General features: G+C 38.4%; 1 protein-coding gene across 4 annotated transcripts in view; it reads left to right on the top strand.

The window, feature by feature from the left end:
- MICU1 (mitochondrial calcium uptake 1) overlaps positions 1-15397 on the top strand; it is a 223646-nt gene that overhangs the window by 176017 nt on the left and 32232 nt on the right. For all 4 annotated transcript variants that reach the window (XM_006077074.4, XM_006077073.4, XM_006077072.4 and 1 more), the window contains one exon: positions 4102-4239. In XM_006077074.4, coding sequence (XP_006077136.4) covers positions 4102-4239 — 138 coding nt within the window. The remainder of the gene's footprint in view (positions 1-4101; positions 4240-15397) is intronic.

Here is a 15397-nt window from a genome sequence, read left to right as displayed (position 1 = left end):
ATGTTGAATAAAACACCTTTGCTCCATCAGAGCTTGGGTCCCCGTGTCCCCTCTCTCTCTCTCTCTCTCTCTCTCTCTCCCTCCCTTCCTCCCTCTCTCTCTCCCTCTCTCAGGCTATTTCTCTGGAGCGCAGAAGCCCACTGGGCTCACTTTCTTGCCCAGGCTAATGAGACCATCTCAAGAAGGTACTCTGTGCCTTCACCCCATCGAGAGGGTGCCAGGTGCCTTCATGAATAGCACAAGCCCCGTGTCAGGAGCTTTATTGGTTTTCTGCGTAAACCAAGGAATATCAGCCTCTTTCTCTCTCTTTTACTTTCCTATCGTCGACTCTGGACCACCAGGTTCCGGTCTATTAAAGGACCTCAACAGCCTGCCCCAATTTACATTTGCACCAGCAGTATAGGAAGAGAGTTCCCTTTTCTCCATATCTTCGCCACCATTTATTTGTAAACTTTTTGATGATAGACAATCTGACAGGTGTGACGTGATACCTCATTGTGGTTTTGATTTACACATTTCTTTAATAATTAATGATATAGAGTATCTTTTCTTGTGCCTGTTAGCCATCTGTATTTCTTCTTTGGAAAAATGGCTATTCAGGTCTTCTGCCCATTTTCTGATGGGGTTTTTTTGATACTGACTTGTATAGGCTCTTGTATGTTTTGGATATGAACCCCTTCTCATTATTTACAAATATTTTCTTCCATCCCATAGGTTGTCTTTTTGTTTTGTCGATGGTTCCTTTGCTGAGCAAAAACTTTTAAGTTTAATTAGGTCCCATTTGTTTATTTTTTTATGTTATTTCTTTTTAATTTCATTTTTAATGTTATTTCTTTTTATGTTATTTTTTGTCTTAGAAGACTGATGCAAGGAAATACTGCTACAATTTATGTCAAACTTTTTTTCTGGGAGTTTTATGGTTTCAGGTTTTATGTTTAGATCTTTAAACCATCTTGAATTTGTTTTTATATGTGGAATGTTTTATATATGATAGGAGGGAATTTTCTAATCTCATTGTTTTCTATGTTTTTCCAGTTTTCCCAGCACCACTTATTGAAGGAATAGTCTTTTCTCCATTGTGTTTTCTTATCCCTGTGTCATATTAGTTAACCCCAGGGTGTGTGGGTTTATTTCTGGGCTCTTTTGTTCCACTCATCTTTATATCTGGTTTCATGCCAGTACCATGCTGTTTCTATTACTGTAGCTTTGTTAATACAGTCTGAAGGAGCAGAGAAAATTGTGGGTGGTACCCTGGAACACACATATTCTGTGCCACAGGATCAAATAGAATGGAATTTCTTAATTGTCCTACTGAAGTGGAACTTAAGAGGCTTTATCAATATCTGATAAATAAAATACAAGCCAATCATTTGAATTGCTTCCAGATGTATAATTAGAAGCTTTCTACACTGTGATAATTTTGTAATAATCTATCTTTCCCCAAAGACCCTCTCATGACCTTGAGGATTATATTCATGTGGTGCCACATGATGTCAAGCTATTGCCCTTGAAAATGTAGCCCTAATTCAGGTCCTTGAGAAACTACACTTGAAGCTCCCTGGCCTAGTAGGTCTTTAGTGCTGCTCCAAATCTAACTATAGAGAAGGTAGTGAACTCTGAAGTGGGCTATACTGCTTGGAGCTGAGTTTTACAGTTTTTAGGCTTCCCTGGTGGCTCAGACAGTACAGAATCTGCCTGCAGCGTGGGACACCTGGGTTCGATCCCTGGGTTGGGAAGATCCACTGGAGAAGGGAACAGCTACCCACTCCAGTTTTCTGGCCTGTAGAATTCCATGGATAGAGGAGCCTGGCAGGCAACAGTCCATGCAAAGAGTCGGACACTTTCACTTTCACTCCCTTTCACGTTCCAACCACATCAAAATATCAACAATAATAATAATGATAGAAAAAGACAAGTCTCTGTTTTCAAAGAACATTAATAAAAATGCTAATTTGAGCACTGGAATTGTTACTTGGGGATCTCCACTGGAAATTTTCTTTACTGCTTTGAGACGTGGCAGAGGTGAGGTTTATGCCCCTGTGGAGAGCAGATGAATGCAGGCTTTCATAAGCCTGAGCACACTGCTGCTGCTGCCAACACTGTAAAAAGAGACATTGCAACCTTGAATCTATCTTGTGGGATAAAACTTAACTCATCTAATTAAAATTTATGGGATTTCTCTACAACTGTGAAATCTCCCAGATAAAGGTAAAATGAACACCCTAAATAGTGGAAGCCTAGGAGAGCAGGGATGGCAGCTTTGTTTCACTTGCCTTAAAGAACCCCAACTTTGGCGCAGGTATCACATGTCATTGAAAATCTGATTTAAACATTGCAGAAAGTATGTTCATTTGCAAAAAAATTTTATCAGTCCTCCATTTTTGTTTCAGGGTAGTTAATTGAATCATAAGTCAAACTTAAATCCTGAAAACTTTGGGTATTGTCAAAAATTAATCAGCTCTGTAGAAGTGATGGTGTGGCAAACATGAAATACTGAGTGGTTGAGTTAAAAACGAGGCTTTTGCTTAGTATTGCTGATGCTGATTTCTATGGAACGAGTTTTGCTTCTCACTCAAATATGACTAAGCACTCTTGCTTTATAAGTTTATCCAAAACAACATATTGCTATCCTATAGGATGAATATGTACTAGTGTTTAGAAGGAGGAAATAGTATGTTGTTGAGATAACAGTCTGTGGGTCCAGACAGAGCCACATATGACTCCCAGCTCTAACTTCATCTACCTCAGTTTTCTCAACTGTAAAATGGAGCTGATAATATCTACTCCATAGGATTGTTACAGCAATTAAACGAAAGATTGTATGAGTGAAGTACCTGGTTCATAGTACACTACCAGCAAATGATTGCTGTTGTTAAAAAGTAATTCTTGTGTCTTGCTCACTGACATAGTCTGACCAATGAGGAGACAAAGTGTATATTGATTTACCAAACTAAGCAAGGAAATAAAAACTGAGAGAGACTTTCACCCTTAACTATATACTTCCTTATTTTATGTCTTACATGTAAACCTTATCTTGTTACTAGATGGTAAAGTTCCTAAGGACAGAAACTGAATCTTCTTCTTTCCTGTACCCTACAGTGACTAACAGTGCTAGATAACTAGTAGACATTCAGGAAATGTTTGTTGACTTGATCTTACTTAGCAATGTCCTATGTCTATATATAACCCTCTTAGGAGAATAAGATTTTGCCCTACCATGTAGGAATCTGAAAGTTTCTTTGTAACTGTTATTTTCCATAAAACCATGGGGAAATTTTACCATGTTAAAATCATTTTGCGTTCTAATTGGTTTCTAGGCCCATCTTTAGCCATTTTATTAATAGGCATTTACATATTATTAACACTGCAGCTGGTATTGAGATCACTTCTCTTTGTTTTTAAATGACAATCTTAGTTTTCTGATATTACTTAGATTAGCTCGAAGTTTTTTGTGCTTAGCCTTTCTGTCTGCATATTTAAATATGCATAATGATTTTTTGTAGCTTTGTGATAAGTATGCATGTCTAATTGAGGCATCGTACGCCCTATACATTTTTTTTTCAAGTTCTATTGATGTTCTAACATTTGATTACCATTTGGGGGAAAACTGGAAAACACATTGCTCTTCTTTGAAATTTTTAAAGGTCTGTATAACAACATTAAGTACAGATCAAGGAACTGGTATGTACAATTGATCAAATTTATAATAATTAACTTTTAAGAAGTTTTCTCTGAGTAACAGAGATGTGGATGATCCAGAGAGCACTTATTACTAATAATATTACTGATGAGTTTGAATGGAGATTTAACATGGTTTTTATTCTCACAAGGAAGTTCCTGATCTAGAAGATAAAGGAAATGTTATAGCAGCTGTTTTATTGGTGAGAAAATTGACTCCTAGAGTAGTTGGGTAACTTAGTGGCAGATCTGAAATACCCAAATATTCTGTTTCTAATTTTTTAAAATCTTGGTGAGAATTATAGTTCAAAATATGACCCCAGCCATTAGTTGTTCTCAGAATCCAGCAGTTGATCATTCCACATCCCATGTCAAAATACTTTCCATTTGACCTCGTGAACACTCTTTCTGTTCACTTTTCAGTTTGAACGCCATGACCCTGTGGATGGGAGAATCACCGAGAGGCAGTTTGGTGGCATGCTGCTGGCTTACAGTGGAGTGCAGTCCAAGAAGCTGACTGCCATGCAGAAGCAGCTCAAGAAGCACTTCAAAGAGGGAAAGGTAGGTATCTTTGCCTAGAGGAACCCATGAGAGCATATTGTTACTGCAAAGGTACTAACATAATGAGAGTGTACTAGTAACTAATTATGACTAATTTATTTCTGGTACTTTAAAAAAAAAAAAAAAAAGCAGTTTGTGAAGGAGAAGGGATAGCCTCGAATGACCCTAGGTTTTTTTGTTCAGATCACAATGTGACCATGAACTGAAATAGTGAATTGAAAGAGAAAGACTGGTTCACCAGGGGAGATATAGAGTTCACTTGTAGATATCTTCAGTTTAAGGTGCCTGGGGACTACCCATCAAGTCCCCAACTGCTGGTTAGCCAGCAGTTGAATATTCAAATCTATTTTAGAGGACTGAGCTAGGTTTGGGAATCATCAACACACTATTAGAATTAAAATCATGAAGATTGATGAAGTTATCCAAAGAGAATATTATATAGAAAAGAACCATGAGCCAAGGGCAAGATCAAGTGGAACACTAACATTTAAGCAGTTCCAGAATGAAATCTTGAGGAAATGGTTAGAGGAGTACCTAGAGAAAGTATTGAAATCAAAGCCTATTGAAATCAAAGCCAGGGAAGAAGAGGGTTCAAAAACTAAGGGATCTACGGTGTCCCATGGGAAAGAGAGGGTCCAGTAAAATAAAATGATAAATACCTGTTGGTTTTGGTGAAATGGTGACGTTTGGGAGAGTTGTTTTATTACAGTGGTCCAATTGGAAGGCATATTAAACAGAAAGTGAGGAAGTTGAAAAAAGGAAGGAAGAAGAAAGAGGGAGGGTCCAGAAAGAAGGAAATAGCATATGTTTAAAACTCTGAGGCAGTAGTATATTAACTCTGCTTGGGTTTCTATAGTAAAATACTATAGACGGGATGGCTTAAAAAACAGAAATTTGTTTTCTCACTGTTCTGGAGGTTAGAAGTCTGTTATCAATGTGTCAGCAAATTGGGTTTCTAATGAAAGCTTTCTTCCTGTCCTTTAGACAGCCACTTTCTTGCTCTGTCTTCACATTACCTTTCCTTAGTGTTTATACAGAGAGAGAACATGCTCTCTAATGTGTCTTCTTATAAGGACACTAATCCTATCTGATTGGGGCCCCAGCATTGTGACCTCATTTAACCTTAATTATTTTTTTAGAGGCCTGATCTAATACAGCCACAGTGGGGGTTAAGGCTTCAGTGTATTAAGTTTCAGGGGTGAGATGACACAAACATTCACTCCATAACAAGCAGGAAAGACGAATCGCATGTGTAAGGAGCTAAACCGGGATTATTGTGGTTGTCGAATACTAACAAAGAGGAGAATGGCCTGAGATGAGGTCTGAGAGGAAGATGGGGGCAAGAACCTGCAAGAACTTGTAGGCATGGAATGAGTTGGGGTTTTACTCACAGTGCAATGAGAAGCTATTAAAGAGTTGTGAGCAGAGAAATAGTGTGGTTGTGTGTATGTTTAAAGAGACAACTCTGGATGCTTTATGAAGAATAGTTTGGAAAGGAGCAAGCATAGAAGCAAAAGACTGAGACTAAGATTATTAGAGATTACAGGAGGAGATGAATGGGTCTTTTTCGAGCAGCATGAGATTGGAGACCATGGGTTTGTGGTGACGCTAGTCAGCACTGCTCTGTGAGAGCCTTCAGAGCTGTGCCTGGTACAGGAAGAAGCAGATGGTAGAACTGAGTCAGTGTCTGGGGTTTTCTAGGCAGTGGATGAACAAATTGAACCAAAAACTAGTAAAGAGGCCAGATCTTTTAAAGATCATGTACACACTCACAGAGACACAAATACACAAACACACACAGCAATGCAAGGGCTAGACCCCAGATCTCATTCTCAACCCAATACCCTTCCCACATGACAACAATTACCACTTAGCCATGCCTGAAAAATTGACCTAACATTAAACATGTTCCATGAGGGATTGCTAAGGTAGTGTGATATAGTAGACATGGAGCTAGAAGACTTGAGTTCAAGTCCTGCCTGAGAAGTTTCTGTGGACATTGGATAGATCACTTAACTGGCCTCGTAAACTAAGACCCTTGTCCTCTATGCCGGCTCTAAACTTTAAAGACTCAGTAAGAAATAGAATTGCCTGGGCTTATTTCCATTTTCTTAATCTTTGTGCAGGAAATCTTGCTTGAATAGCATCACCCCCAAGTTGGTGGAAAGCAATTCTTATCAGCTAGAGTTTTTCCGCCATACCTTGGGTGTTGAAAAGCTGCAAGGACCTCTGAACAGGCTGTGGACTGCAACTGAGAGCAGGCTGGATTCTGAGAGAGAGTGTCAGCTTCTCTGAGCAGTCCAGCCAGTCTGAAGGTGTTCTCTTGGCTATGAAGGAAGACTCCTTAACAGAAAGTGACAGAGGACAATGCTTCTCTCCTAAAGAGAACTCCTATATTACCTAGTACACAGCTCATATCTATTGGAAGTTATAATTTCAGAAAGTTGATCACAAATATCTAGGTGAATTTTGTAGGGAACGCACCTTTCTGTTGACCAGACCCTTTTTTAATGTTTTGGCTGCACCACACAGAATACACTCCCACCAGGGATCGAACCTGCAATGCCCCACCCCTATCCCTGCATTGGAAGCATGGAGTCCTAACCACTGAACCACCAGAGAGATCCCTGACCAAACTGATTTTTAAAGTTTTGGTCCTGGCATTGATTTGACCTTAAAATAATTTTCTATCACTCCCCAAGTCTCTCAGTGGTAAAGAATCAGCCTGCCAGTGCAGGAGACACAGGTTTTGTCCTTGGGTCAGAAAGATCCCCTGAAGAAGGAAATGGCAACCCACTTTAGTATTCTTGCCTGAAAAATCCCATGGACCAGAGGATCCATGTGGGCTACAGTCCATGGGGTTGCAAATGAGTCGGACACCACTTGGCAACTAAACAACATTATCTATCATTATAGGTCAATTCATGTTTTGATATGAATTTATATTTAAAAGCAATAAATTGGGTGTTGGAGACATCTCCCTTGAAGAAATAAAGTATTCTAGCTTTGGCAGGAGTTAATTTAGGACACAAAGACCTTGCAAAAAAGCCCTGAAGTGAAAAGACAAATTTTGTCAGGTGATAAAAATCTGGGGTGCTAAATTATTTCTGGCCCAGAATTTCTAGCCTGCTTTAGAAAGGAGATGGAGATTGATTGTACTCTCATGTTGGTTAAATAATTTGTGAACATAGCAATTAACTAAAATGAGAGTTAATGAAGGGCCTTTCCTCCTAAGGTTACCAGTCCATCTCTCTGGGACCATTTCCCATTATAGAGGAATGACTATCTGATTTCTAATTGCTTCCTTTGTTCCACTCTGGATTTGTTAACATGAAAATGTAAGTTTTCATTTGGCACATGTTAATCACTTTCTGTGTGGGGTTCTGTACAAAATTTCAAACCAGAACTAAAAGACTGAAGGTCCTAGTGGTGATATTAAATAAATATTTGCATATTAGTGACCATGCAGTGCTTCACAGCCATTTTTATTTTTTGTGTTTCTAACAGCTTTGCTAGATCTCATTTTGCCTTTGAGAATATAGAGACACAGAAGAAGAGAAATTAATGATCTGCCCACAATCTGGACTAAAATCTGAGGTTTCCTATTACAGATCTTGTCCCTTCTCTAACAAAATTCTGTTTTTCCTGACCATACTCTTCCTCTAACGCAGTTCTCTGGACCTGGTTTTCCAGTAGGCTCACTTGGGGAACTTTTCAGAAATGTGGTTGTTGAGACCCTCTTCAAATCAACTAAATCAGAAGCTCAGTGGGTGGGTCCAGGCATCAGCAGTGCTTAAAAGTCTCCCCAGGTGATTCTAATGTACAGTGAAGCTTGCCACAACCACTGGGCTGGAAAAGTCTGCTTCATCAGTGTCTCTAGTTCTGTCCCTGGGTAATAGCTGGAGGAACTGGGGAGCCTACCATGCCCGGAAAAATGACTCTGTTCATGCTGAATAACCACCATGTTTCTTATTTAACAAAGGCAGATTTTTCTTTTCTTTCTTTTTTTGTTTTGTGGAAAACATGTTTTGTTTCAGCTTTGTTTTCAAGATTAGTCTCTAACCTCTATCAGATTTTCCCCATTCCCCTCACTGTCTTTTTTTTCTGTGAATTTTTCTTCTAGGTCAAATGTGACTCAAAATGTTTTAAAACTTTCCATCCTTCAAATTACCTTCTTCTCCTCATTAAAGGAAAGAGTTTCCTGAGACTTCATAGGTGTAATTCACAGTGTTGGTTCTCTATGGTTAAGAGTGCAGACACCACAAGCTTTAATAATTTAGTAAATCCACTCAAGAATGAATTGAAAGTTACAGTTCAGTGGCAGACATTGCTACATTCAAAACCAGGTACTGTAGGATAAAAGATAAAGCCATCACCTATCCTCAAGAAATATGTAGTCTGTAATAGTCTAATAAAACATATATCTATGTGAAGAATGATCTAATTTCATATCAATATTTATTGAGTACCCATGTGCCAGGCACCTTCTAAATATTGGGAATACAAGAATGAGCAAAACCAGCTGTCTGTTCTCATAGTGGAGGAAGACATAATAAATAATTATAATACAACCCACTCAACTTTGAGCCTCTTAAAAGCACCGTCTTACTCATCTTTGCCATCCTCTGTATGATGTCTCACAGGCAGTTGTTTATCAGATGCATTGATGAATGTATAGTATGTACCCTCATAAAGATATAATAAAACTATTAGGTTATTTACTTTTCTTGTTTTCTGTGGATAATATTCATGTGGTCTCTTCTGTTCACATATTCTCTCAGATTCTTGACAGTTGAGCCCACATAGTGGTCTTCATAAGATGTCAGATTCTAGAAACATTGATCCCAGAACCTTTGAGAAATCTAACCCCAATTATTGGGTGTCCACCAAAACCACTATGTAGTATAGCACCCAAGTGTGGCCATTAAAAGGTTAGAATTCTACTTCCTTGATTTGCTTTGTGTTACTGATTACCTTTGAAACCTGTACCTCCCTCAAAAGAGTACTAAGCTGTGAGTTACTATTCAGAGATTTAATTTTATTTTTCCACCTATTTTATTTTCAGTTCTCCCCACCCCCAATACAATTAGGTCATATACCTCAGCCTTTTCCTTATTTCCTATCCCTCAAGACCCTATACAAACCAGAGAAGAGAATATATCTCAGAGCATAACTGAGTAAATTCATTACTACTAGTTTTGCAGTAATGAGCCTGACAGCTTACTCGGGACTTTGACCTATCGTTTCAGTTCAGTTTAGTCACTCAGTCGTGTCCAGCTCTTTGCGACCCCATGGACTGCAGCACGGCAGACCTCCCTGTCCATCACCAACTCCTGGAGTCCACCCAAACTCAAGTCTATTGAGTCGGTGATGCATCATCCAACCATCTCATTCTCTGTCGTCCTGTTCTCCGCCTGCCCTCAGTCTTTCCTAGCATCAGGGTCTCTTCAAATAAGTCAGCTCTTGGCATCAGGTGGCCAAAGTATTGGAGTTTCAGCTTCAACATCAGTCCTTCCAATGAACACTCAGGACTGATCTCCTTTAGAATGGACTGGTTGGATCTCCTTGCAGTCCAAGGGACTCTCAAGAGTCTCTCTAACACCATAGTTCAAAAGCAATTCTTCAGCGCTCAACTTCCTTTATGGTCCAACTCTCACATCCATACATGACTACTGGAAAAACCATAGCCTTGACTAGACGGACCTTTGTTGACAAAGTAATGTCTCTGCTTTTTAATATGCTGTCTAGGTTGGCCATAACTTTCCTTCCAAAAAGTAAGCGTCTTTTAATTTCATGGCTGCAGTCACCATCTGTAGTGATTTTGGAGCCCCAAAAAATAAAGTCTGACACTGTTTCCACTGTTTCCCCATCTGTTTGCCATGAAGTGATGGTACAAGATGCCATGATCTTAGTTTTCTGCATGTTGAGCTTTAAGCCAACTCTTTCACTCTCCTCTTTTGCTTTCATCAAGAGGCTTTTTAGTTCTTCTTCACTTTCTGCCATAAGGGTGGTGTCATCTGCATATGTGAAGTTATTGATATTTCTCCCAGCAACTTAGATTCCAGCTTGTGCTTCATCCAGCCCAGCATTTCTCATGATGTACTCTGCATATAAGTTAAATAAGCAGGGTGACAATATACAGCCTTGATGTACTCCTTTTCTTATTTGGAACCAGTCTGTTGTTCCATGTCCAGTTCTAACTGTTGCTTCCTGACCTGCATACAGGTTTCTCAAGAGGCAGGTCAGGTGGTCTGGTATTCCCATCTCTTTCAGAATTTTCCACAGTTTATTGTGATCATCACAGTCAAAGGCTTTGCCATAGTCAATAAAGCAGAAATAGATGTTTTTCTGAAACTCTCTTGCTTTTTCAGTGATCCAGCAGATGTTGGCAATTTGATCTCTGGTTCCTCTGCCTTTTCTAAAACCAGCTTGAACATCTGGAAGTTCATGGTTCATGTATTGCTGAAGCCTGGCTTGGAGAATTTTGAGCATTACTTTACTAGAGTGTGAGATGAGTACAGTTGTGTGGTAGTTTGAGCATTCTTTGGCATTGCCTTTCTTTAGGATTGGAATGAAAACTGACCTTTTCCAGTCCTGTGGCCACTGCTGAGTTTTCCAAATTTGCTGGCATATTGAGTGCAGCACTTTAACAGCATCATCTTTCAGGATTTGAAATAGCTCATCTGGAATTCCATCACCTCCACTAGCTTTGTTTGTAGTGATGCTTCCTAAGGCCCACTTGACTTCACATCCCAGGATGTCTGGCTCTAGGTGAGTGATCACACCATTGTGACTATCTGGGTCATGAAGATCTTTTTTGTACAGTTCTGTGTATTCTTGCCACCTCTTTTTAATGTCTTCTGCTTCTATTAGGTCCATACCATTTCTGTCCTTTATCGAGCCCATCTTTGCATGAAATGTTCCTTGGTATCTCTGATTTTCTTGAAGAGATCTCTAGTCTTTCCCATTCTATTATTTTCCTCTATTTCTTTGCACTGATCACTGAGGAAGGCTTTCTTGTCTCTCCTTGCTATTCTTTGGAACTCTGCATTCAAATGGGTATATCTTTGCTTTTCTCCTTTGCTTTTCACTTCTCTTCTTTTCACAGCTATTTGTAAGGCCTCCTTACTTTTCCGTGGGGATGGTCTTGGTCCCTGTCGCCTATACAATGTCATGAACCTCCGTCCGTAGTTCATCAGGCACTCTGTCTATCAGATCTAATTCCTTAATCTATTTCTCACTTCCACTGTATAATCGTAAAGGATTTGATTTAGGTCATACCTGAATGGTCTAGTGGTTTACTGAGTACTTTCTATGTACAAGACATTTATTTGTCTTCTCCCTAATTATCACGTCCTGCTCTGTGGGTAGGATCCCCATTTTTGAGATGAAAAATGCTTTTTCTGAACCTTTGTTATTTGTCTGAGAACACACAGTGTCTTACGAGGTGGCACTAGGATTCAAAGCCAGGCTATCTCATTCCAGGGTCCATAATCATCCTACTGATGAATCTGTTTATTGTCACTGTTCTCTATGATTTGAATAAGCAGACGAGTTTGGAGTAAACAAGAAAAACAATGTTACTAGACCATAGTGTATCTCTTAGTGAGATAGCTAAAAAGGTAAATTACAGGACCAGATTATAGAAGACCTTGTATACTACACTAAGAAGTTTGGGGGTTTCCAGTTGACACTGGGTATCACTGATATTTTGTCAACAGTAGGAATGCACATATAAAGAAAAGTGATGTTTCAGGACATTTAGATTCTTAAAGAAATGTAACTAATAGAAATGGTGTAACTTCCCCCTACTGCCAGGCACCAACCAGTTGAAGAAACCTCTGGGCTTCACAATGGGGCGATGCTTTGTTGGAGCAAGACAAGCATAGTAACACCTCTGAAAGGGTACCCACTTGTTGGCAGTGACCACGTGGAGGGTGGGAGACTAGATGACAAGGGTAGAGGAAGAATTGCTTTGTACTGTACAAAATATATTACCTAGTATAAAAATAATGTAAATGTTTTTTAAAACTAACCAGAAAAATTGAGCAGATAATAGATTGGTAAGAAGCATAGCATATAAGAAAGAAGAAAGGAGACTGTTCCTTTTTTTTAATGGGCCATAGAGGGAACTCAGGCAGTTGGGTTGATTATTGGCAGATGGATTTACTATGACCAGTTAAAAGAGAACACAAGAGAATCAGCATTACAGTGTGTCTATTACCACCCATGGCCTCTCAATATGAGATACTGAATTTACAGCTGACTCCAGAGGAAGCCAAATTTTCCTTCCTTCTCTTCTCATTCTACTATAACTGCCTTTTATTTTTTAACAGTTTTATTGAGGTGTAATTTATATATCATAAATTATATATAAATTAAGTGAACAATTCACCCATGAATGATTTTTTGTAAAGAGACACCCATCAATGATTTTTAGCAAATTTAGTAAATTTGCAGTCATACTGTAATATCTAATTTTAGAAGATTTCCATCACCCCAAAAAAGAGCCCTCATGCTAGTTTATAGTCAATACCCATTTCCGCCCAAGTCCCACACAACCATAAATCTTCCTTTTGTCTCTATAGACTTGCCTTTTCTGGAAATTTCATATAAATGCATTCATATAATAATGTAGTCTTGTGTCTGGCTTCTTTTACTTATATTTTTAGATTTATCCATGCATACACTAGTATACTATTTACTATCCATACAGTGGAATTATTGTTCAGTCACTCAGTCATGTCCAACTCTTTGCAACCCTATGAGCTGCAGCATGCCAGGCTTCCCTGTCCTTCACCATCTCCCCAAACTCATCTTCATTGAGTTGGTGATGCCATCCAACCATATCTTCCTCCATCATCCCCTTCTCCTGCTTTCAGTCTTCCCCAGCATCAGGGTCTTTTCCATTGAGTCAGCTCTTTGCATCAGTTGGCCAAAGTATTGAAGCTTCAGCTTCAGTGTCAGTCCGTCCAGTAAATTTTCAGGATTTAGGATTGACTGGTTTGATCTCCTTGCAATCCAGGGGACTGGATTGGAGTCTTCTCCAACATCATATAGTTCAAAAGCATCAATTCTTTGGCATTCAGCCTTCTTTATGGTCCGACTCTCACATCTGTACATGACTACTGGAAATGCCACAGCTTTGACTAGACGGACATTTGTTGGCAAAGTAATGTCTCTGCTTTACTATACAATGGAAGACTATTTACTATCCATGCAATGGAATACTATTTACTCTTCAGAAGTACTGTTTACTATTCAGTATAAACTACATACTAATGCTTTATAACTTTTTATTACTGAATAGTAAATAATATTCCACTGTATAGATATTTATATCTTGTTTCTGCCATCACCAGGGCTTCCCTGGTGGCTCAGAGGATAAAGCGTCTGCTTGCAATGCAGGAGACCCGGGTTCGATCCTTGGGTTGGGAAGATCCCCTGGAGAAGGAAGTGGCAATCCAGTCCAGTATTCTTCCCTGGAGAATCCCATGGACAGAGGAGCCTGGTGGGCTACAGTCCACAGGGTCACAAAGAGTCGAACATGACTGAGCGACTTCACTCACTCACTCTGCCATCACCAGTTGATGAACATTTGAATTGTTTCCAAATTGAGGCTGGTATAAACATTTACATACAAATCTCGGATGTGCATCTATGTCTTTACGTCTCTTAAGGAGATTCCTAGGAGTGGCTAGCTGGGTCATATAGTAAAATTTTGTGAAACGTCCTTTTTAAGAAATTTGCCATACTGTTTTCCAAAGTGGGCGTACCACATTGCATTCCACAGCAATGCATGAATTCATTTTCTCCATATCCTCACTAAAAGTTGTTATTATCTGTCTTTTTGATTAGTCATCCTAATAGATATATAGTGATATCTCATTGTGATTTTAGTTTGTATTTCTCTAATGAATGATGATCTGAAGCATTGTTTCATGTACTCTTTAGCCATTCATGTATCTTATTTGGAAGATGTCTGTTCAAGTCTTTCTTTAATTGGGTTATTATTATCTCATTGAGTTGTAAGAGTTCTTTATATAATTCTGGGTACAAATTCTTTATCAGATATATGATTTTTAAATATTTTCCCCAGTCTGTGATTTGTCTGTTTTCTCAGTATTTTGAAGCACAAAATTTTTAACCTTGATAAAATCTACCAAATTTTTTTCTGTTGATGGATTGTGTTTTTGGTGTCATATCTTAAGAACTCTGCCTTACCCAAGGTCATAAAGATTTTCTGTTTTTTTCCTGAACATTTTATCAGTTGCTTTTAATTTTGAAAGACAATTCTGTCTGCTTGTTTAACAACTTCTCTAATGTTAAATTCATTTTAAAACAACATAAAGAAATACTTCTATTTAGAGTCAAAGTACTATTAATTTTATTTATTTTTTTAGTCCAGTCATGCAAGTTCTTTAAGTTGGTTTGTTGAAAATCTGGTCACAGAATAAAATAACTCCTGCTTCTTCTACTTCCCCATAGTATATTTTTTTAAAATCCATTTGATGCCAAGCCTAAGAGAAGGGTATTTCCTTTTGACTACTATGTCTGCAGTTCAAGTCACCCAACAAAAGATTGTGCTTAAGCTATAGCCTTCTAAGTCCAGCAACTCAGCTTTCAAAAAGCCTGTCTTTGCATTTTCTATCCACAAACTTCATGTTGCACTCTTATTCTAGCTTTATGCTAATAAATCTCTGGACTTTTTACTGAGGTAGTTACCAAGAAATAATAATTTTGTGAATAGCATCACCTTTTCTTTAAGGAGGCCTATGAAAATTTTAAGCCCTATAAGACCCAAGACTCATGTCCAAAGCAATTTTATTTTCCTCACTGTTCCTAGTAGAGTGCTAAGTGGTTAGTAAGTGCTCAATAAAAATTTTTATTATATTTATGTAGTAAAAGGCAAAATGTTGCATATTTTTATTTAATAATGGCTTAATATGATTTATATTCCACTGTTTTTCTGTCATCAAATGAATAATCACTCAATTTAGATTTTTCTGTTCTCTAATAATTCTCAATGTAAGCACTGTCGTCTTTAATGTTTCACAGTAAATTAACTAACACACATTAGAGGTTGCCCTTTCAGTTTTAGCAATTTATGTTAACCTTTTAGCCTTAAAAATCCTTTCATAAACTCAGACACCAGTGC

The sequence above is a fragment of the Bubalus bubalis genome, chromosome 4 (assembly GCF_019923935.1).
Source record: "Bubalus bubalis isolate 160015118507 breed Murrah chromosome 4, NDDB_SH_1, whole genome shotgun sequence".
Taxonomy (NCBI): Eukaryota; Metazoa; Chordata; class Mammalia; order Artiodactyla; family Bovidae; genus Bubalus; species Bubalus bubalis.
Note: the sequence above shows the minus strand (reverse complement) of the source record. Positions and strands in the feature narration are given on the sequence as shown.